The 23,539-nt window shown below is 45.4% G+C and overlaps 1 protein-coding gene across 2 annotated transcripts in view; it reads left to right on the top strand.

Annotated features, from left to right (window-relative positions):
• GPR137 (G protein-coupled receptor 137) overlaps nucleotides 1-20,355 on the top strand; it is a 131,744-nt gene extending 111,389 nt beyond the window's left edge. For both annotated transcript variants that reach the window (XM_069207145.1, XM_069207146.1), the window contains exons 7-8: nucleotides 12,503-12,642; nucleotides 18,031-20,355. In XM_069207145.1, coding sequence (XP_069063246.1) covers nucleotides 12,503-12,642; nucleotides 18,031-18,196 — 306 coding nt within the window. In that variant the 3' untranslated portion in view covers nucleotides 18,197-20,355. The remainder of the gene's footprint in view (nucleotides 1-12,502; nucleotides 12,643-18,030) is intronic.
• The last annotated feature ends 3,184 nt before the right edge of the window (nucleotides 20,356-23,539 follow it).

Raw genomic sequence — 23,539 nt, forward strand, 5'->3', positions numbered from 1 at the left:
AGCAAAAATAACAATAATGAAAAGCGAGACAGGGAGTAATGTAGGTGGCGAGTGGGAGGAGGGACGAGTACCTGAACACAGTTGAGTGGCAGGGAGCAAGAGGGCAACAGTGCCAAATAGGTGAGCAACAAATATACGTTTGGGAGGTGGAAAAAGTAATAAAAAAGCCAAGTGGAATGAGAAGTGGGTGCAGCAACAGACAAGCTGATGGGCCAAAGGGGGAAACGCAAAACTGAGCACAGGCGAGGGGGCGATAATTTGAAGGTTAACCAACACACAGGATCCAGTGCAAGAAAGCACTTGCACTTCTGTGGAGTGCTGGAATAAAGAGTACAAAGCTGTTCCCTGATATCAGTCGTGGAACGACAAGTCCTCCAGTCAAAAAGATGGTATGCTCCAGAGGTGGGACAAACTCAATAGGAGGAAGGAAAGCTGCTGAATAAGAAGCAAGCAAATTAGGCTGGAAAGAAAGCCAACCAATCAAAGTAGTGATCTGACCAAAATTCTCCTCTAAATATTGGTATTGTACACAACAGGTCTTCAACAATAGACATCTGTAAGCAGTCTGTAGGCGTTAATTTCAAGTTGTTAGTGCTGAGTTTGCAGGAGCTAGCCTCTAATGGCATAAGTCCAGGAAAGAGGCAGGACTAGTGCATTTGCAGACCGCTGTCTCTAGTTAAGGTCACCTGGCATCAAGTGGTCTAGAAGTAATTAGTGAGAGGCTCCATGACAGCCTGACAAGACTGTCTGGCTTGATAAAAAGTAGGGAGCACACTGTGCTGACAAGTTTTGAAGATGTCAGGATTGGCAGAATAAATCAGTCATTGCTACTTACATGCTGGGAGGGAAGTGTGGAAAGACAAGTATTTGTGAGAAGCTTGGTGGGAAAAAGGCAAAGCTAGGAAGAGCAGAAAAATATCTAGTTCGGACAGATTCACTGGGAAGAGTAGATTGGTTGATAGTGTTGACCACCTCAGTGAGAAGTGGGCAAAGGCAGCTAGTACTGACATGGCGGGTGAAGAATGGGCAAAGGGACAACACTGGGAGTTTTGGAAAGTAGTACAGAAAAGCAGAAGGTCAGGAGCAGCTTGTAGTGGTAAATAGGAGTGTTGCGTGCGTGGGGGGGGTGATGGAGGTGAAGTGGCGATGGGGCTGACGTGGCGATGGGGCTGACGTGGCGATGGGGCTGACGTGGCGATGGGGCTGACGTGGCGATGGGGCTGACGTGGCGATGGGGCTGACGTGGCGATGTTGTGGTGATGTGGTGATGTTGGGGTGATGTGATGTGACGATGCGATGTGGTGATGTGATGATGATGTGGTGATGCGATGTGATGATGTACTGATGCGATGTGACGATGCAATGTGATGTGACGATGCAATGTGATGTGACGATGCAATGTGATGTGACGATGCAATGTGATGTGACGATGCAATGTGATGTGATGTGCTGATGTGGTGATGCGATGATGATGTGGGGTGGGGGGATTAATTGTTTTAAAAACTTACCTGTGCCTCTGCTACCGCGCTGCTTCTCTCCTAGGCTACAAACAGGCTGCAGGCACATGCTCCCAGCCTGCCATGAAGCCAATCCTGACGCTGCTCAGAGCAGCGTTAGGATTGGCTGGGAGCACCCAGGCATACTGGGAGCCTGTGCCTGCTCTCTCCAGCCCGGCACTGAGAGCCTACTTACTGCGCATGTGTGTTTGGCCAACCAGAGACGGTGCGCGTTACAGCCTGTTGCCTTGCTCCTTTTTACCAAGAAACCATTATAAACATAGTTTATTATTGTTTTTTGGCAAAAGGTTTGCAGCTACTACTGCTGGCGGTGTGGCAGCACTCCTCCGCCCAAGCGGAGGAGCCACGCCTGCTGAATGTAGTGAACAGCAAGGAAAGGAATAGAGAGGAGTACACGCTACTAATACAATTAAAGATGAAGCAGAAGGGGAGGCCAGACATAGTGAGGAAAGCAGAAAGAAACATCTGAGAACAGACAATCATGACCAGTTTGGTGAAAAGTGACTTAGTAAAGAATGGGAAAGGGCAGAAAGTGTTGAAAAGTGTATCTATGGACTAGCAGGCAGTAGTGACAGGCTTGGTGAAAACTAGGCAGGAGATGAGCATGTGTATTAGACCGCATAACAAAAACAATGGGACCTTATCACAACTGAAAGATCTAGACAGTACAAAAACAGTTCATAACATAAGGATAAATATAATATGGATAGTTTCTAATCCACATGCACATAAAATGCTGACCTACACAAAATGTATTTTTATAAAGCACTTTCTACAGTATTAGTTTGGTAGTGTTGTAAAAATCAAATGTTACACATCTCCGTGGTACGCGTTTCATAAATTTCAGAAAGATGAAAAGCTAAGTATTCCCTCTTTGCAGTGAAACCTGTGGCCTTTAGCTTGAACTCGATTTGAAGGTGCCAAATTCTTAACGCGCTGAGCAGTCATCCATGCAAATGACAAATATCCTGACTAACGCAATATACATATCGCGGTTTAGCGAGGTCCCTGTGTTTCAAAATATGTCCTTTATTCCTTGGAAAGTAAGAGATTCACCACTGACTCTCAGTTCAGACTCAACCCTAACACCTAGTGTACGCCATGCCCAAAGGAAGATTTCTGAACATGTAATTGCTGCTTGCAGTAATTCATGGGATCCATGAGTGACCATGTATGCCAGAGGGTTGTTCCTTATCCCACTATAGACTATCTAGGATGATGCAGCTCTTTGTGCAAGCAGGAGAGGTATTTTGGAGTAAGAGATGATGCATACTTAATACTGATTTTCTGCACAACCTGGATTTGCAAAGTGGGATCTAATAGGCCTATCTAGGGTGGGCGTTCTGTTGGAGCATGGAGACTTTATCCCATTTGTAGCGTGACCACCAACTAGCCCACTACCTAGACTTTTCACTTCTTACAGATTAGGCATAAACTTCAGACCCAAGGGAGAGGACATTCCTGAATCCTCACCCCTCGAGGATAGAATGTCAGACAACCCTATGTCCTGCAAAGAAATGTCCCTTTCCATATAAAAAAGTGATTAATGACCTGCTGGATGTGCTCCAGAGGTTGCAAGAGCAGTAGGACCAGGACCTGGGGGACTAGTGGCTTGAAGCCTTAGCTTCCCCGATGGAGATAGCCATAGATTTGGGGTTTCACCTTGAGAAACTGAAGATTCGCCACAGGTCTTACTTTGCATGTACCAACGTGGTAAAAATGGGTGGGGCAGCTGATGCAAGCTGCCGCTCACAGTGCGGCCACCGAGGCTCCTTCTTTCACGCTATTAGGATTTGCCCTGAGATACAGCGTTTTTGACAATCAGTGGTTGGATGCATGAATGATCTATGTGGGAGCAGTATGGCAGTTTCAGCTAAATGGTGCTTACTTAATGTTTGGGATACTACTGATTTGAATCGTATGGCGCAAACTTGGATGACCTTGGGCCTGGCAGTAGCCAAACGTAATATTGCGAGGTAATGGGGGTGTCATTGTTGCCACAAGTGCGGGACTAGAAGAGGGACATTGATTGGTGCATGTTGGCCGAGAAAGTGACATATGAAAGTCGTGCATGTCTGTAGAAATGGATAAAGATATGGGGGAAGTGGAATGATCATAGGGGGTGCTTACTGTTTCCTAAATAGGAAATGGACTGGGGGTATATCTCTCCATCTAATTGACCTACCCCAATTGTTGTACTTTGAGCAGTGGAATGGCAGAAGGATGTGGGAGTGAGAAAGTCTCAATATTATGCATCTTTTAAGCTATGTCAAGGAATGATTCAATGTGACCTATTTGTCTGCTTATTGCTTGCTACGTTTCTAATAAAAAGATCTTTGAAAAAGAAATTATTTTCTGGGTCTAAGTGCTATAACTTACTTCGTTCCATATAAAATGGTAATGAATGTATTACAATGTTTCATTTTCTTTTAAGTATGAGGAAATCACACACTTATGGGCCTCCTTTGTACCACAACCCTTATTATATGGACTTGGCTGGACACAGTTGCAACCCTTCAGTAGTGTAACAAGTGAGATCCTTTTCTTGGACTTAAATCTGATTTTTGGTCGTAGAAGAAGAAAACCAATCCTATTACACTTGCAATGATACAGTGGTGTGTTGGCCTTAACAGCCTCACACTGGCATGAAGGATGAATGGATATGGGTGGATCTCACTGATTACAGGGTCCTTGTCCTAAATTAGTACCTTGAACCTATTCTTTAATCTAATCCCTTGAGCAAAATGCATGCCATCCCACCTCTCTCTTACTGAGCCTCCAATATGGTGGGAAGGAAGAAACGTGGCCTATTGTTGCTCACATAGGTGGAAAGAGCCAGGTTGCAATAAGTTTCCACTTGAGGGGATTCCTAAACACTTGGTTGGCCACTTGTCATATTCTGGGGCATCATTCTTTCTGCACTAAGCTAAGGGGTACTGATGTATTGTCCCTCAACAAGTGGGCTGGTGGCCCTAAACAGTGAATCAAATATTTTGTTGACTTACAATGGTATGTTGCCCATGAACACCAAGCCTACTCCCGGCAAATAGAGCAGGGCTAGAGTTCTCCAGGAGACCAGTGGCTCAAGCAAACATTTTTGAGCCAGTGGCTCAAACAGACCAATTGTTTGCCTGTCCACCTTGTGGACTCCTCTCCCCAGAATCTGCCACTGGTGTGTGCCCCCTCTTTGGTGCGGCACGTTTGGAAGTGGCAAAGCACAAAGTCTTTCTTTCCTGACACGGACTCTCTCTCTGACCTGGTCAAGGAAGCCATTCACTGGCACATTTGTATTTTAAAGGGGGCAGCTGTACCTGTCAACAGCATATTTTTCACTCATAGAAAGAAAATGAGAAGTAAAGTAGTTAGTACAGAACAGTTTAGAATGAATTAGACTTTAGAGAAAAAACATTTCTATCTGTTGTCATTCATCGCAGTCTCTAGTTTTACTCTTCTTTATTTATCATCCTACATAATAAGTCTTGAATAGTCACTCTATTTTTTTCACTACTTTAGTCTCAACATAGTTTCTTGTTTCCCAAATCTTATGTCTCTTCCCTCAGATGCTCACTAAGAATTATTGTCTCTCTTCTTCATTTCCACCTGGTCGTTTCATTGTAGTTTTTCTTCTACCTCCTGTTAGTCTGTCTTAGATGTCTATCCTTGGGGGGCGTGGCCAAGGACCCGAAGATGGCGCACGCCTCAACTTCTCGCTCCGGAGGGGCCGGCGAGAAAGTGCTTGAAATCGTGCCCTCTCCGGGCCTGCCGGGGTCCGAGCGGAGGGACTGGGCCGGAGGGAGTGGCCAAGAGGGCGCGGACCCTTCCGGCGACCACGGAGAGTGCCGGGGGGCGAAACCGGCCAGCTGTTGGGCTCGGGGCCTGGAGGCCTGAGAGCGCGGCCGAAGCCGCGGCCTCGTGCTGGGCCGAGGCCCGAAGCGGCGTGAGGGCAGACGGAGTGGAGAGGCGGGGGACCCCGGACGGGTCTCCCCGCGGCGGCGCGGGCTTCGGAGGGGGCCCGAGAGCCCAAGAGTGACCGCGTCTAATCAGGGCATGGCATGGCAATGCCCCTAGAGGCGGTTGGCCCCAGATGAATACGGGGGCCGGCCTACGGACGAGGTTTGTGGCCGCGGGCGGAACTGCGGGCCGAGGCGGCACGAGGGCGATCGGCCCGAGGGCAGCGGGGGACGCCAAGGGAGTCCCCCCCCCCCCCCCCGCTGCGGCGGGGTCGCCGGTTGGGGCCCGGTGGCCCAATAGTGGACACGCTTTGAGGCGCTGCTCTTAGACAAGAGCATGACCCCAGAGAAGAAGAGTGGGGACGACGAGTGGCCGATAGAGAGAGTAGGAGCAGCACGACACCGGGGTGACGGTGCGACCCGGGAGCTGGCCACGAGGCCGCTTGACTGGAGGTGGAGCTCGGGGCCCCGGCAAACTCCGAAGAAGTGAAATGATTAGAGGAAAGCGGACCCTGGTGAACCCCTGTAGACATCGGTGAGTTCGCAGTGCGACTGGTGGCCCCTTGGGGTAGGGTGCCAGAGAAGAGTGGCACGGGACCGCGCCTGCCTGAGCCACCTGGGGGCGGACTTGGAGCCCGAGGCGGGAGGATCCAACTGACAGGATCAAATCAACTGGGCAAGAGGAACAGCCTGTGGAACCGGTGAGTGGCGGATCGCACCCTGGGGGTGAGCGGAACGTGGAAGGACCAGTGGATGGACTTGTGGAATCCCTTGGGCACCCTAGAGGGCCGGAGACCCCTAAACGAGTAGGGCAGGAAACAGTACAAGGGGGATTAGCCCCAGAGGGGTGAAACAGGGTGCCCAGAAATGTTATTGGTGCAATAAGGATGCCAAGTGGGACGCAAAGCGGAGCAGCGAAGAGGGGAGACAGACGTGAGCCCACGACGTGCCAAAGGGCCAAGAACTGGAGAAGCTAGCGGCTAAACAGGAAAAGTTGGCGTAAAGACCCCCCGACGCCACGGCCCGAAAACAGCGGGTCTGGACGGAGCGCAGGGGCCCAGTTGAGGATCAACCAGGAACAAAAAAGGTGCCACTTATGGTGAGTGGAAGTGACGCCCTGGAGTGGAACTATAAACATCGTTGGGGCCACTGCTGGGGCCCCTAGGGCAAGGCCGGAAGCCAGTCTGATGTCCCCCAAGAGCCGCCGCAAGACCAGAACCATGGATACTGCGGCTCCGGCTGAGAGCGGGGGACCGGGCACGCAGGACCACATGCAGCTCAAAGTCCAGGATACTCTAGATAAAATACTCGGAGCGATTGAGGACACAAAAGCAACGCTGCAGCGGGAGATAAGCCAGGTCGCGGTTGAGGTGAGCCTGCTGAGAGCGGACCACCACAAATTGGTGGACAGAGTCAAAGAAACAGAAACTGCACTGGCGGACATTGCACCAAAACAGAAAGACTTGGCGGCCGAAGTGACCTCCCTGGTTGACAGAGTGACGCGCCTCAAAAAGAGAGCTGAAGACGCGGAAGGTAGGAACAGAAGGAGCAATGTACGCGTAGTGGGCCTCCCGGAGGGGGCCGAGGGGGCGAACATGGTTGAATTTCTGGAGAAGTGGTTCAGCACAACAGTGGCGCCAGGGCGCCTGACTCCTTTCTACACGCTGGAGCGGGCGCATCGAGTGCCGGCGAGACCCCTTGCTCCGGGCAGGCCCCCCGGGCAGTGATAGCTAAATTGTTACACCACAGAGACAGGGACACCCTCCTGCAGAGGGCCAGGGAATCGGGCCCGTTCAAAGTAGCAAACGGGGAGGTGACACTATTCCCGGACTTCACCCTGGAGGTGCAAAATAAGCGAGCTTCATTTCTGACAGTCAAGAGAGCCCTAAGGGATGAAGGAATCCAGTACTCGCTACTCTACCCAGCCAGGTTAAGGGTAATGCTGGAAGGGAAGACAACGTTCCTCCAATCCCCTGAAGAGGCGTGGGAATGGCTGGAGTCACACAGTTCACGGGCGGGAGGGCCAGCAGGAGAGGGGGCGAATGGGGGCAGGGCTCACCGAGCTCCGAAGGGAAGGAAATCCAGAGACCGCAGACGACTGGCGCCTACGCAAACACAGAAGGAGAAAGGAAGGAAGGAAGCACTGGAAGCAGCAGCACGCATGGGTGGCGAGGCATCCCCCCAGGAAGGCTCTGGGGATGAAACGGATGACACGCTGGTGTCCTCTGCGGGAGACCTGGAATACTCAGCCCGGGCCCCGAAGGTAACCCCACAAACGGCTGACGAACTCGGCTAACATGGACCCGCGGTGGGCGACGGAGATAGAGCGTGTCATGGGAACTAACGGCCCCTCCGGACTTGGCCACCCCCCGAACCAGAATCTCGCCTATCCAAAAATGGCGAGTACTGCTGTTAAGAGACTAAACAAGTTGCACTGTTGCACAATTAGCTGGGCAACCTACAGGCTTAGAGGCGCCCTGGGGATCGGGAGTTGGGTTACACAGTTAAAAGTTAATATGGCACAGTGGGTGGCAGAATTAGTTTGCGGCAAAGTCATGAATATGTGGAAATACAACTCTGAGGCTTGGGAGGGCCGGGGACAATGTTACTAGTCTGAAATCACAAAATGGCAGATTACAATCTCTTGACCTGGAACGTTAGGGGAATGGGTACACCAGCTAAAAGGCACAAAATACTCTCCTATTTAAACAGAAGGGGTGTACAGGTGGCACTACTGCAGGAGACTCACCTGGCGCCTGGAGAGGGAAAGAAGCTAAGACGCAGGTGGAGGGGGCAGGTGTTTGCATCAGAATACTCAGCCTATGCAAGAGGTGTATTAATATGGATCAGAGCGGGGGTCCCATTCACAATGATTTCTTCTAACATAGACCGAGAGGGAAGATTCGTGATATTAGAGGGGAGGCTACACGGTATACCAATGGTCTTGAGTTGCATTTACGCCCCCAACCAAGACCAGGTACCCTTCATATCGGGCCTATCGAGACACCTCACACGCCAACACGCCGGAGAACTATTAGTGGGAGGTGATTTTAATGCAGTGATAGACACAAACATGGACAGATCCACCCCACCTCTACAAGGGGCAGCTACAATTAGAACAGCCAAAAGATTAGGCGAGTGGTTGGACACGTGGGGGTTGTCGGATGTCTGGCGAGTGCATCACCCAACCACTAGGGATTACTCTTACTACTCGGGTCTTCACCGGGTGCACACTAGAATTGACAGGGTAGTTTGTACTGCAGGCCTGATGAATAACATGACACGCTCGGAATACTTAGCCCGCACCTTGTCTGACCACAATCCCTTGCTAATAACGATGAGGTTGTCAGAAGATAGACCACCCATACCATCATGGAGACTGTCCCCCTCAGCACTTGAGGACCAGGCGTACAGAGAGGCCCTGCACTGTCACCTAGCAGAATATATTGAGACGAACAGTGGGTCCACCCCATCTAGGTCCTTGGAATGGGAGGCACTCAAGGTGGTGACGAGGGGCTTCTGTTTGGGGCAGTCAGTGGGGGTGAGGCGCACGCTAGAAAAGGAACTGGAAGCCCTAGAGAAGGATATGCATGATGGGGAGTTGAGACAGGGGAAGGCAGTCCAGGAGAATGGAGAATACAGCCGTGCCCGCAGAGAACACTCCCGTATTGAAGAGCAGCTCAGATGTCATGATAGGCAAAAATACATAGCATCCTTGCAGGCGGAGGAGGGCAGATCGGGAAGGCTGCTGGCATGGCTGGTCCGCCCAGGGGGGCAGGGTGAGTCGGTCACCTGTGTACTAGATAGGGAGGGATCGCGCAGACTCAGACCGGGCCCCATAAATGACGCATTCAGGGAATACTACACGCAGTTGTACGGGAAACCCAGTGAGCTGCGGACGGAGGTCTTTGATAATTACTTACTACAAACTCCACTGCCTACACTGAGTGCAGAGGAGAGAGACGGCTTGGGGGGTCCAGTGTCGGTAGAAGAAGTAAACGAAGCAATAGCACAGTTAGCACCTGGAAAGACTCCAGGAACAGACGGCCTCCCCATGGATTTTTATCAAAAATACAGATCACTGCTGGCTCCCCAACTGCTGGAGATGTATGCGGAGGCACTGAAACAAGGAGAGCTACCGTGCACACTGCGGGAAGCCTTGGTGGTGCCACTCCCCAAGACAAAAGACAGGGAAGCTTTGGTGGCGGACTTTAGGCCTTTATCAATGCTAAACAGCGACTTCAAAATTCTTAGCAAGATCATGGCTGCTCGGCTACTCCCCCTTATGACCAAGCTAGTGCACGCTGACCAGAACGGTTTTGTCCCCGGCCGTAATACCTCCCTGAACCTGAGACGGGTTTTTACGGTTCTGCACATGCCTAAGAACCTGAGGCCGATGGCGGGGGTCTTGCTCGCGGTGGACTTCGAGAAGGCCTTCGATTCTATCAGGTGGGACTACTTAAGAACTGTGATGCTTAAAATGGGGCTGGGGGAGGAATGGGTGAAATGGGTGGATCTGTTGTACTCATCCCCACTAGCAAGAGTTAAGACCGGAAGGACAATTTCTAGTGCATACCCAGTATACCGGGGAACTAGGCAGGGCTGCCCCTTGTCCCCACTGCTGTTTGCTCTGGCAATTGAGCCCCTGGCCTCGCGGCTGCGATGTGAAGGCATGGGTAGGGGAATTGTGTGGGGTCCGGATGAGCATATTGTTTCTCTGTATGCTGATGATATACTTATCTACCTGAGAGACGGGACAAGTGGACTCACGTGGGCACTGGGGACACTGGAAGACTTCGGAGACATATCTGGTCTCCGACTTAACCAGAGGAAAACATTTGTATTCCCGGTGCTGTCAGACGGCATGCGCCCTGATGCGTGCCCAGCGGATATAAACTGGGCCCCGCGGACTTTTAAATACCTGGGCATACAGATATTTCACGAATTGAACGACCTTAGAGACGGGAATATTGGCAGGACACTCGGATCCCTGCGCACCTCGGTGGGGTTCTGGAGATCATTGAAGCTAACAATAATGGCCAGAGTGGCGCTCTCAAAAATGATCATGCTTCCGCGCCTCCTTTACTACTTTGCTAACTTACCGCTACAGGTCCCCTCTGCATGGTTCCGAGAGCTGAATGCTCTGCTCAGAGAGCTGATATGGGATGAGGGTCGCAGGAGAACAGCGCTTTCGACCATCTGTAGACCGACACACTTGGGGGGGGGGCTGGGTGCTCCTGACTTTGAGGCTTATTACTTGGCATCCCAGCTACAGTGGGTGGCCGGCTGGCTAGCGGGCAGGGGACGGCTGGACCTAGCTACCGCGCACAGAGTAATAGACACAGCTCGGATAGCAGCAAGTATGGTGGGCAGGAAGATTGCCCCCATAAGAGACAACATAATGTGCAATGTGGCGATGAAATGCTGGAAACGGTGCGAGAAAAGGACTGGGGTGGGACCGCTGTACTCTCCCGCTCTGCCGTCGCTCTGGACCCGGGAGTGGGGGAGTGAGGGGGGCTGGGATTGGGACCATGGACGAGAGCAGGGATAGTGACAGTGGGGGGGCTATTCAAGGAGGGGGTGCTGAGGAGCTTCGCTGATGTAGCAGGGGGGGGAGTGCCGCAAGGACAATTTTTACTCTTCAGGAGGTTGGTGCACACCCTGAAAGAGCATTGGGACACGATCAACGCGGAACCCACGATTCACAGGGTGTTGAACCTCCTGTTGACAGCAGGAGAGGAACCTCACTTGATTGCAAAAATATACCGGGCCCAAATAGAAGCAGCAGTGGACCCCCTGCATTCCCTAAGAGAAAAATGGGTGAAGACAATTGGGCGGGATCTGTCTGAATCCGAGTGGAACAGAGCACTAGCTTATCCCAGGATGATCTCGCGCAACACGAGGCTGAGATACATCCAATACAACTATCTACACAGAACATACCTCACTCCTCAACGGCTGCACTGCATATATGGGGGGGTGCCCAGGACATGCCCAAGATGTGGGGACGGTGAGGCCGACTTTGACCATATGGTGTGGGGATGCACGATACTCCAGAGGGGTTGGGACGCGATGATGGCAATCCTCACGGAGCTGTTCGAGATGGAGCTCAGGCCAACCCCTATCATGTGTCTATTGGGCCTTAGAACCGGCATCAAGTGGAGTAGGGTAGGGGTCTGTTTCCTTGACCTGTCCCTAGCCCTATATAAAAGACTGATTACGAAGGGTTGGAAGTCTCCCACTCACCCATCTCTGACAGAATGGAGAAGCGATGTCACAAGATGGTCCAGAGCTGAGCTGCAGGTCCTTAAGGCCGAAGAGGCCAGGGGGTACGCCAGACTCCCATCGCCTCGGAGTGGGAAAACCTAGTGACAAACTGGGACGACCTAACAAAGAGACCAAAAGCACCTGAGGGGGTGGGATGAACTAATTGAAATGGCCAGCGGATAGGATCGTGGGGGAAGGTCCCCGTAACTATGACAGGAGGAATACTAGGCGCCCCTCCGAGCCAGACGCGGAGAGTGAGAGAGCGGGGGGACAGGACACAATAACTAAAATGATAGAGGACGGAGGGGTGCGAAGCACAGGCCAACCCAACATAACAAGTAATGCCCTGACAATTGCCCCATTAAGAAATTAAGCAGATCCACCCACTTAAGCCAATAAGTTTATTCAAAGTTTGAAGTTGAGTTAAGTCTGTTATTAGGTCACAATATCCAAGAGGTAACAAGGGGTTCTGAAAGTACTGACAACATAAAAGCGATCTGATTTAGAATTGGAAATACTGATGTATAAGTATTATATTATAATATCATTGAAATGTACAAGTAATTGTAACACGCATCGCAAGCAAAGTATAACAGAGTTGCGGCTCAGTGAGCAGAAATGTACCATAAGAACAAAATGTTACAGTAAACAGACCTACATATGTAAAACAGCAAACAGTTAATAAAAATATATTTGAAAAAAAAAAAAAAGATGTCTATCCTTGTATGCAGTCTCCAAGCTTACAGTCTCTCTCCTCCTTTCTCACAGACCTCAACTGGAACTATCAATGAGCAGGTTCTTGGCTCTCGGTCGTACTTTTTTGACAACCCACACCAAGGGGACAGCCATGTGGTGGGTTCATGGATGGCATCACCTGTAGGGGAGCCAGATGGAGAAGAGACACGCAGGTAAGGGAGGAGCACAACTGTAAAATAGCTGCAGTCACACAGTGCCTAGTTGAGAAACCCAACTGAGGTTTTCATAAAAATTTGCATCTGCGTATGCCCACAGGCAGAGTTGTTGCATACTGACAATATCAGTGAGCTATATCTGAGAGCTTGCCAAAGGGATGCAAGACGACGATAATAGCTTTATTTCTGCATTGTAGGCTATTCGTTGATAGTCATAAAGTTTAGAATAACTTCCCACTGCGTACAGAGACCCCAGAACATTTGTGAGCAAAAGAAGAGTTCAGCATGACAAAATACAGTAATTTACCCCCAATATCCCTACACATGCAAAACTGTCTGAGTAGTTAGGCTTTTTATTTAAACAAAAAAATAGATCAGCGATGCCCTTCATCAAAACTTCATTTCAGTACCCCTCAACACACGCCTAACATATCTAAATATAGAGGAAAAGGGCAGTTTAGGTGCCTCTTTAGGAGTTCAGGGACTTTCATATTGCATGATGCATTGTGATGGCAGTTTCCTGACAGAATCGGTTCTTATTCCTGCTTGTGTATGTAGGATCCTGGAATAGTCTGGGTGATGCCTCACCTGTTTGTGTTATACATTTCTCTCAGAACATGCAGCTTTTTTACGTCACTCAATGTCTTTTGCTGCTAGGAACATTTACAGTTGTATTCCCTTTATTCACCCCCCCCTGTTTCTGGCTCTATACTTGTACTTTTCTTGAAGTGGCCTTCTTTTGGAAGGAATTTGTTTTGCTACAGACCGTCTCGTGGTGTTGTCTGCCTCCCAGCTTCACATATGGTCAAGGAGTTGCGCATTTTGCAAAAAAAAGTCAAGAAGATCTTTAAAAGATAAAAGGCATCAGACTGCGAGGGTAGCTTGAAGCCTACAGGATTAAAGAGAAAAAGAAAAGTGGCAAGGCCTCCAAGGAAGCCTGAGCTTCTAACGTTACTATGCCTTCTACCGTTAAGTACTCCCCTAGAGGGAGACCCAGAGATAGAAAAAACACAAAGAGATAGTAAAAAACATTATTGCAGTCAATTGAAGGGGGATGGTGCGGACTTGTTCGTCCTCGAAGATAGATCACTTTTGACACTGATGGCACATCATCACTCATTCACCAACAGGCAGGTTTGTGATGCTGATGCATTCGCAACCATTGTCAATGTTGCATTCACCAACTGTCCTCTTGATATTGTCACAATTGTTGACAGCATCCCATTTGACACCAAAACACAATTTGAAGTTTCACATATGGAAGTCTTGTAGGGTGAAGCGCTCCAAAGCTCAAATATATCAAGAGTCCATTCCCTATCTTCATTAAGTTCACAATACTCACACCAAAGCCATTCTTCATCCAGAAGTTGACTAGTTTATTTTACAAATTAAGTATAGTAAAAAAAAGAGAATGGCGACCAGCCCATCCTGCGGATTTTGTTCCTTACTGAAACGTCTTCAGAACTTTGAATGACAGACACTTAATCCAATTAGACAAGAATTAAAATACTGTAAAATAGAGATGCAATTGCAACCCTCAGAACCCAGTACAACAATTAATGGTTCATATCAAGTATATCAGCAAGCTAAGAAAACAACTTGGAAAAAGCAGAGGTAGTGATTTATATTATAACATTATATTCTATTTGGCATAACTCTCGATTATTACATTTGGAAAGAACATAGTTATAAGTTATCCAATCATTATCGACATAGGCTAACATCAATTCATATCCCTGTGTACAAGTGTTTGTTTTGTACCAATAGTAGCTGATAGCAATGGGAGTTGAACATAATATATACATTGAGTCAAAACCACAGAAAAATGTGTTCCACATAAATAAATGTCCACACGTCAAAAAATCATTAAAGAGTGCAAATCTTTATATAAGCAAAACAGGTAATCCATGTTCTACCAATCATAGCATTTGCAGAAATAATTTAAAGACCCCATTAAAAAATAAATATACATATATTCTTCGCAAATAGAACATAGAAATCGGTAATCCAAATAGACCCTCATAGTAAAAAAAATAATCTTGTTCTTAACACTAAACGTTCGAACAGTGATTACCTTGAGGATCTTTTTGAGCTTTCCAAAGTATTATTTTATTGTGATCAATGTAGCATAGCATGCCCTCCCGTAAATAACATTCCAACTTCATCCCATGATTGTACCTGTATATATAGGTTAATCAATATTAGTTTGTGGCCTGTCACTGCTATTCATATGATAATCGGAATAGCATGTGCTGTGCCTAAACCTTTCTAGAATATATCATAATTCAATCACACTATCCACCTGATCTCAAACATAGATTAGACCCCAGCCAATCTATAAACTCTTCAAATAACAACACATCAAAATAAAAAGGACAAGTCCTTAATTGGTGGAAAAACACTTACACCATCCAGAGACAAATATAATTTGTACTAAGCTGAGAAGATCTCATCTAAATAATCTTCTCACTTGTGAATCTGGCTAGGTATTAATACCTTGCCCTGCATGCATCATCATTCTAATTTAGAAACATTGATTCCATATAATTAATGATGGAGTTTTTATCTTGCACTTAAATGAAACAAATATAACACAGACCTGTATCAATCCACTCAATAGCCAACATTCACACCTCAGTTTCAATGCAATACAACATCTAACTGCCCTCACAGTCACAGGAACTCCAGTCCTTAAGATTACAGTCTTGTAATACAACAATTGCTCATTTATCGCTACAGTTAAACGGACAAGGAGGGAACTGTCCAAGAATATCGTACTAAACCACCACAGTGGGGAATACTGAAATGACAGTCATGTAAAACCAACCTACTGCTGGTTAATCAAAAAGTGGAATTAGTCAAGTTTATTTTAATCATAGTAACGTTAATAACTTGTGCTGCATTTCAGTTCATACTTAAATGTAACTGTGGCCCAAACACATCTCAAATATCACAACATATTTGTTTGTGGTAATATTCAATCCGGCTGATTGGGGCTTCTTACAATTAGTAACCATTACACCAAGCAACCCAGTGGAAATCGTCAAGCATTTCATACATTTTGCATATGGACGTCAAGATTTTGCACATCGAGCCAATCTAGTGAGCTGACTCCTAGGAAGGAGTTGAGAATCTTGCCTTCAGCGGCTCAGTCTCTTATTTTGTAATTTCTTCACATTACATCATTCCAACACCAGATCTGCTGCAAGAACATTAGCAACCTTTTGATTTGCAATCACCCCCTGCACCAACATATGTACAAGTTACAAGGCATACTGCTGTGCCTCACATGAGGAAGACACCTTGGTACACTCCTTTAGTAGAACCAACATGGGAGGCTGTTTTGTCATCTGGATGTTTGAATTTTGTCGGCCTAAGCATAAATGCATCCAGTCTACTAAATCTCTATTAGTGAGCTCAGGTCTGATGCGGACACGTTCTCCTGATTTACACCCAAATCCTAAACAGCATCTCCTTTTGAGGATTTCATCCATGGATGACTTCCCCATGTTCCATGACATTGGTTCAGGAAGCATTAAAGATGAACATTTGTCTAAAAATTCCTCAACCACATGTTTTATCGTTGTGGAGACTTTACAATCAAGAGCTTCCCCCACACCTTGCTGCCTCTCATACCAGGTCTGTTGGAGAAGATGGAAGAAGACTTTTTATCACCAGCCATTGTGAAGACAGCTACACCTTGCTTGCTGAAGAAGTACAAATCTCCTCAGCATTTAAACTTGTACTATCAAAGATTAGGTTCAAGAAATAAATCCTCTCAGAATCTCGCATCCAAAAATGCTGTTCTATCCTTTAGTCGGCAGCCTGCTTCTCAGACTTTCTCCAAGTGCATAGCAGTAGTGGCAGTCTGTCTCTGTAAACAGAAATTTCATCTATTCATATCTGGACTATTGGCTAACAAAGGTTCACATTCCAGTGAAAGTTGCACAGTAGGTGTAGACAACAATCCTGCTGTTACACTGCTTGGGTTTAGAGGTAAACTTTCAAAAGTTAGTACATCCCTCTCTCCCCTCCCACAACCCTACCCTTACCTTCCATGTGAGATTCTGTTTTATGTAGCATTCGTTCAGAGGATTAGCAACCCAGGGGAAGTGTAATCTCTTCAGAAGTCCAATAACTCATCAAGTCTTATTCCTACTAGAATACGTGACTATCTGCAGCTTCCTGAATGAAAGAACACATATAAAGCCACTTAATGCTTATAAGATCAGTGGTCTCTGTGAAGAGACACCTGGGATGACCGACTTCAGCTCATGATAACAGCAAATCCGCCTGTCTCCTGGTGTTGTAAAAAGAACACGCTCCTACAAGATGTGGCTTTTGAAAAGCATCCAGGTGATCTATCAGTACAAGATTTATGGTCAGAAAGGAAAAAACACTAACTCATATATATTTGGACCAAAGAGCAGTCCACCCAGCTCTCAAAGCATTCCTGCCATCTCTGACAAATAGAATTCCCATTCAGTCAAACAACAAGACAATGTGCATTATTTAAACAAACGAGACGGAATGAGATCATGACCCTTTTACCTACCAGCTCAACAAATCTGGTAGTGGCCACAGGTCTGCACATCTATACCATCTCCCTGTACTCTTCTGGAAGAACTGACTCTGTGAGGCAACTACCATGACAAGGCTTCATGGGATATGGACACCCCTGGACTGCTCTTTTAATTTTATTTCTATTTAGACATCCTAGGAATCGAGCTGTGTTTTTTTTTTTTTTTGGTGCCATAATGTAGTTTTGAGAGGGGCGTTCTTCACATAGTTATACATCAAAAACTCTAAATATTCGTAAAAGTTTTCCTGGATATGCTTTTTGCAGATAATTTGCTGTTTTTCGTCATGCCGAACTCTTCACTCTCTCCCCATCTTAAATATTGGATAGAAGTGGTCTGCGGTTCCCGAATGTAGCGGTAAAGTATTCCAACATTTATGACTTTATTGAGGATGCCTACATTGCAGAAACAGGAATACAAGTAACAATTTCTTCCATTAAAAAAAAAAAAAAAAAAAAGTACTTTCAGAAGAGCTTTAAATCTGTCCCCATTATGTTTCTTTTTTGTAATTGTTTTGTGTGACAGTGGAGCTTCTTTTCGAAGTGAGCTGTTTGTGTCTGTAAATCATTCTCTCAAACTTGAAGAAGCTGACAACAGTTGGTGTCCAGTGCAGCAGATGTTCTTGCACTGTCTGCTGCTAGCAGTTTAACCCCAAGCATATGGCAGCAATGTTAGCTTTTACATATGTAGTTGATGTTGTCTAAGCTTTGAAAAAAAGCAGGGATCTTGACTATTGTGTCTTCGTTGTATCTCCATGTTTCCCTGAGTAATTTTATATTATCCTATCTCTTTTCTTCCCCTACAGCTTGTCAGCTAGCCTTCAGAAGATACCTTGGTATGGCTCCGTTGGCCGCCACAGTAGCAGCGACCACAGTTGTTTAACACAACCTCGCACAGCACCTTTGCTTTTTTCCCAGGACCATACACAAAGCAACCATCACCATAGCCTCTACTCTACCCCACAGGCATAACTCTGTGAGACTGCTGATCGGTGAATTTGCACATTTGTGGTCTGTGATCACTGATCTGAAAACAGACCTCTGCACTGGAAAAAATGATGCACTTAATCATGAGAGAATGAGGAGAAAGGCACTCATCTGGAACTTTTTTTGCCAAAAGACTGTCTCCTGTTGTATCTACAGTGTGAATGTTTGTGAGGCTGAGTTAAGGTGTCTATTATTAGATGGTCCTGCCTTCTGCTTTTGCTTTATCCGGGGACTTTGTATGAGGAAGGATGCCTGTGGTTGGTTTTCTCTGTTTCGCAAGCACTTTGTCTTTTTTTTGTTTTTTGCATACCACTTCCCATAAAAATGTTTCACCAGCTACCATGCTGTTCTTCCATTTATTTTCTTGCCTTCTGTTTCTTGTTTATTTTTTTGGGCGATCTTTTGTCTTTTCTTCCGTATAAGTTTTAAGTTGCACCCATCCTCTTACACTTGATTGAGCCCTCATCTGTTTTGCCAATGCTTTTATATGTCTGTTAGATGTTTGTACAGTTATTTTGGTCTATCTCTCTCTGGTTTTGGTTCTCTATTCTCCCACTGGCAGTTACTCTCAAGATCTCTTTTTGCACATCATTTCATCTTGCACAGTTTTAGCAGGTGTTTTCTCTTGCAGGCCTTGGTGAAAATGATTGATATAACAGACTAGTGCCACATGCTGGGAGAAGGTGATTTGCCTGGAGCAGTTGACCGGGGAATGCCAGAGTGCTATACCTTTTCAAAGACAAGTTCAAATGTTTATATTTTTTTGCCTTTCTAGATGTTTGGTCTCTGAAGTAAATGATGAGTTCACCAGCAGCCACATGTATAAGCTAACATACACTGCCACGCCTCTGCCCTTGGTTAGTCTCTTTGTAAATGGTGTTGATGCTGATAGCAGAAGCAGATGACGTTAGGGCTTCTGGGTCTGTTCGGTGCTTTTGGTAATGTACTTCATAGAGTGCCAGATAGCCTAATCCTTTCTTCTGGAATGCACAGGCATTCCTAATGTGATTGTGGCTATCTCTGGAAGGAAAGGTGTTCCTCAGTGGCAAGCCAGAGGCTTCTCACAATGTTAGTTTAACACTGGAAGAAACTGATATGCTTTGCAGGCCCTACTCTGAACCCTACTTGGGCCACTGTGCATTACTAGCATTTTACACCTCCCTGTGTCATTGCTTCACCCAGGCAGTATTAAGGTAGTGTAGGATCTAGCATCTGTTTCTGTTTGTGAAGCTATTTTTATTCTTTCTCCCTTGTAAAAGTCAGTTTTTATACCCAAACTTTAGGCATCTATCCTTGATTGTGACTGTCATATTGTCTTTTACTATGAGCTGAGGAGGTGCTTGATCCATACCTTGTGCACTTCTCCAGATCGTTTTTTTTTTTTTTGTCAGGTCTGGCCATGCCGTGATGCTATCTATCAAATAGCAAGCCATTTGAGAAGAAGAAGTAGAAACTACCTGAAAGGCACTTGGGCAGACCATATTATTCGGCCTTTAGAAAGTCACATTTTCAATTCAAGGAAACTTTATTATTAATGTCCATTTCAATGAGACAGGATGTTCTCTAGATTTGCTGGAAAGTGGCATCCTCACCCTTTTCCTGCAGGCATTCTGAAAGAGCACCCAACAGTACAACATATTTTAAACAATGTGATATGTAGGAGTTTCTGAGGTAACAGATTTTAAGTCTTGGTGCGCTGGATCAGAAGAATTTCCTGAGATGAATTCCCCCTCCCACCCCCAATTCAGTGAGAATACCTGTGAACAATACCAATGCAGTATGGGAGAGAGGAGCGTTACATGGAAGAGTGGAGGAAGGGCTACATTTATCTTTCCAAGCATGTTTCCAAAAGTATCCTTACAGACCTTTTTGTAGTCCAACTGCCTGCACCCCTGCACTTTAGATTATCTGCTCCCCACTCTCTTTTATTATAAGGTTGGAACACCCTATTGCAGATATTACTGAACAGTCACACCTCAGTTATCTATAATAGATTACTGCTTTGGCCTGTATGCAATCTGGGACTCACTGGACCAGAAATATGTTCTGCCTGTTTTAAATGCCATGAACACTGTGTTGCGAAAATAAAACTTGTCTGGTGATTGCTTACTCAGTTGTGGAATAAACAAGCTTTTTATGTTTAACTCTTGACAGTTTGCTTTACTTGATTAGGTGTGTTTCGGCTCGCATTGTTACTTGTTGCCTTCATCAGGACCAGCAGTAAGACAATCTAAAAAGCTCTATCTTCAATCCAGTCTGAATCTGACAGACTGCATTTGTGTGCATCCCCTTGAAGCAAAAACATAATTTAATCTCCGGATAGCTTTTGCGTTCTGATGATTTATCCAGTAAATTGCTGCATGGGAAATGTGTGTTTTATTCTGCATTATTAACGACCCATTACTATCCAGTCACCTCCAAAGTAAAATGGCTTTAAGTGAAGGATGGGGACAACAATGTACTTCATAAAGTCACATTTTGGACTCTGATAAATAGTGCTTGTGTTTAGCTGAGATGGGTGTTATGCCACTGTGCTCTTTTTTCTTGTTCCTGTCTCCTCCTCTGCTTAGCTCCTTTCTGTGTTTTCCTGCACAAGGCTTAGGACTTTGCATGCCCCTGTGATGGGACTCCACATACCCTAAGTCTCCTTAGACCACATGGCTAGCAGGCTAGTCTGTTTCAGTAAAACAAATGCCAATGTGAAACTCTGAGCAAACTCAAAATGAGAAACAAGCATTTAAGCAAAACTGTCTAAATCTAACTCTGTCATCAAAGGGACTTGCGCCAAAATCTTGCATTTTCTTGTGATTTACCCAGTAGGCAGATTTGATAGGCTTTTCCAAGATTGCCTTAGTCTTTATCTTTCATACTGCCTCAGATACATGTGTTTAGATATAGGTGTGGGTGCCCTATCCAACACATCCCAGAACTTAATTTCTGAAGTATAAGTAATTGTCTGGCAAAATTTAACTACCTCTTCTATACCTATCTCCCAATACATAAGCCAAAAACTCCAAGATTATCAATTTGTTGTTCAAATTATTTTTTGGTTCCTTTCTTTATTATGTGCTGCATTCCTATGTTGTTGTAGATTCGGTCTCAACACTGATTCTTGTGTTAAAAGGATACTGACCCCTTGCATACTAAATTTAGCATACTTCATCATAGGGACTCTACTTGCGAGCAACAGATTTTGCTAGATGGACTCTTATAAGATCTGTATTTTTATTATGAGTTTGAGAGCTGTGAAATATCTCAAGTTAGCTACCAGGGGACATTCTTGCTAAGATTGTGCATACTGAGGGACACAAATCCATTTATTTTGTTGCAGAACAACCACACAGTTAAAGGTAATAAACTTTAGTAATTATGATCTCCTTGCTTGTGCTAGACAGCCAACATGTTTGTGGAAGATGTGAAAATAAATCGTATTATAACCTTCTCCTTAATTCCTCTTTAGAATATTCAGTGGTCCCTGGGGCTGAACTTATAAAAGAAAGGACATTTGATTATCGGTGAAATGAGTTATTGTATTACCCTCAAAAGAGAATCTCATATAGTTATCTGTGTGTAGTAAATTATATCTGGAATCTTCTTTGTAAGATGAAGATGTTTATACAAAAGCAGATCAAATTAAATATAGTATGAAGTTAACTCAGTAACCTTCTTTGTGGAAAGTAGCTGTTTATTTAGAAGCAGATCATTGGAATCCATAACATTGACAGCCTTCATTATAACAGAAGGTGGTGTATCATTTTACAAGGCTACTGTTTGAGTTATCCCTGAAAACCATTGTTTTTCATAATTTTCTGTCAAATGTTTTGGCTGGCCTCAAAAATGTTGTTTTCTTTCAAGATGACATTTTGGTTTGGGGGAATCTGTAGACCATCACAAAGAAGCATTCCAACAAGTCTTGAGCAGAATCGTGACTACAGGTTTCACTCTTCGCAAAAAGGGCAGTTTGTTGGAGCAAAAGTTGAATATTTGGGATATTTGGGACTTCATTTCAGGGGAAGCAGTCAGACTGAAGTACGCATTTATGGAATATGTAAATCTCTAATTGCTGTAGTAATATTTGACGTCTTATAAACAGGCTCTAATGCCTCCATAATACTTAAAATATATCCTAGTGCAAATGTGGTTTTGTATTCGCTGTTTCGATCTCAGTCTATTCTTCAATGATGTAAATCCCTACGATGTGGGCGTGCACTATTGTTTGGGTCTACCTGTCATAACGTCCTTCAGCTTCCTGGTATCTGTAGTTCTTTACATTGTCTAGACGTCCACAGTATGTGCAGCAATACTTTTTGAGTTTAGAATACTGTTAAGTGAAAGTCAGATCCTGTGCATTATATGCACATAAGAAATTCTTTCACAAGCTCATACTTGCACCTAGTACTTATTGGCTGGATATTATATGTGCAACCCACTTAAGAGAGAGGCAAGTGTTCCATCTTGTATTTACTCTATTGTGTTTATTTTTTCAAGAGCTTGGGTAGTCCCTGACAGTCTCATCTTTCCGACCTCTGTGTGGTTAGAATGTTTATAAATCTTGTTTCCTTTGGCAACAGTAATATAGTTTTAAGTCTTTCATTCCCTATAGGTTTCATTTGTTCAATTACCATCCACTCCAATTAGACTCTTTTGTGTGGTCACTTCTATGCAGTGTAATTTGCATGAGTGTGTAATGTTATTCACATAGTGGATATTTTGATTTTTGAGTGATCTCTGTTCTCAGGGAATTGCTAAGCCTAGGTCAATCTCAGTTGTATGTGTGATATGTTTGCATTCACTACATGAGCTTCGTGGGACGTGTCCCTTTACTTGAAGTATGTTCTACAAGGTGGGTTGTTTCATATTTTTCAAGTGTCTTTGTCTAGTATGTATAACCTGATCTCAATTGTTACAGCCTCTTTCACACACAATGGTTTCTCTACCCTCTTACACACCTTCACAGACAAATGACGTTACTACTTTTTCAACCCTTTTTAATAAAGCCGAAAGAATAATCAGTAAACAATGATGCATCACAAACATAGGGTTCATAGGACAGAGGTAGTCCATGTTTGCTGGTAAGGAGCAGCGCCATGATGAAGCATGACACCTAGTGTGAGTGAGCGGGTCTTTGTTCTCTTCACAAAAAGCAGTGTTGAAGTAGAATCTGCGAGAAAATAGGAACAGAGCACATAATAAAGAAAGAAAAAATAATTTGAATCTGTCATCAGTACGCTTTGGTACTTTCAACATTTTACCACTATTGGCTGTTGGTGGTCATGCCCCAGGCTTGCAGCTACAGGACCATTAGTTTTCGAATTGTGAGAGCTAGTT

The sequence above is a fragment of the Pleurodeles waltl genome, chromosome 9 (assembly GCF_031143425.1).
Source record: "Pleurodeles waltl isolate 20211129_DDA chromosome 9, aPleWal1.hap1.20221129, whole genome shotgun sequence".
In the NCBI taxonomy this organism is placed as follows: Eukaryota; Metazoa; Chordata; class Amphibia; order Caudata; family Salamandridae; genus Pleurodeles; species Pleurodeles waltl.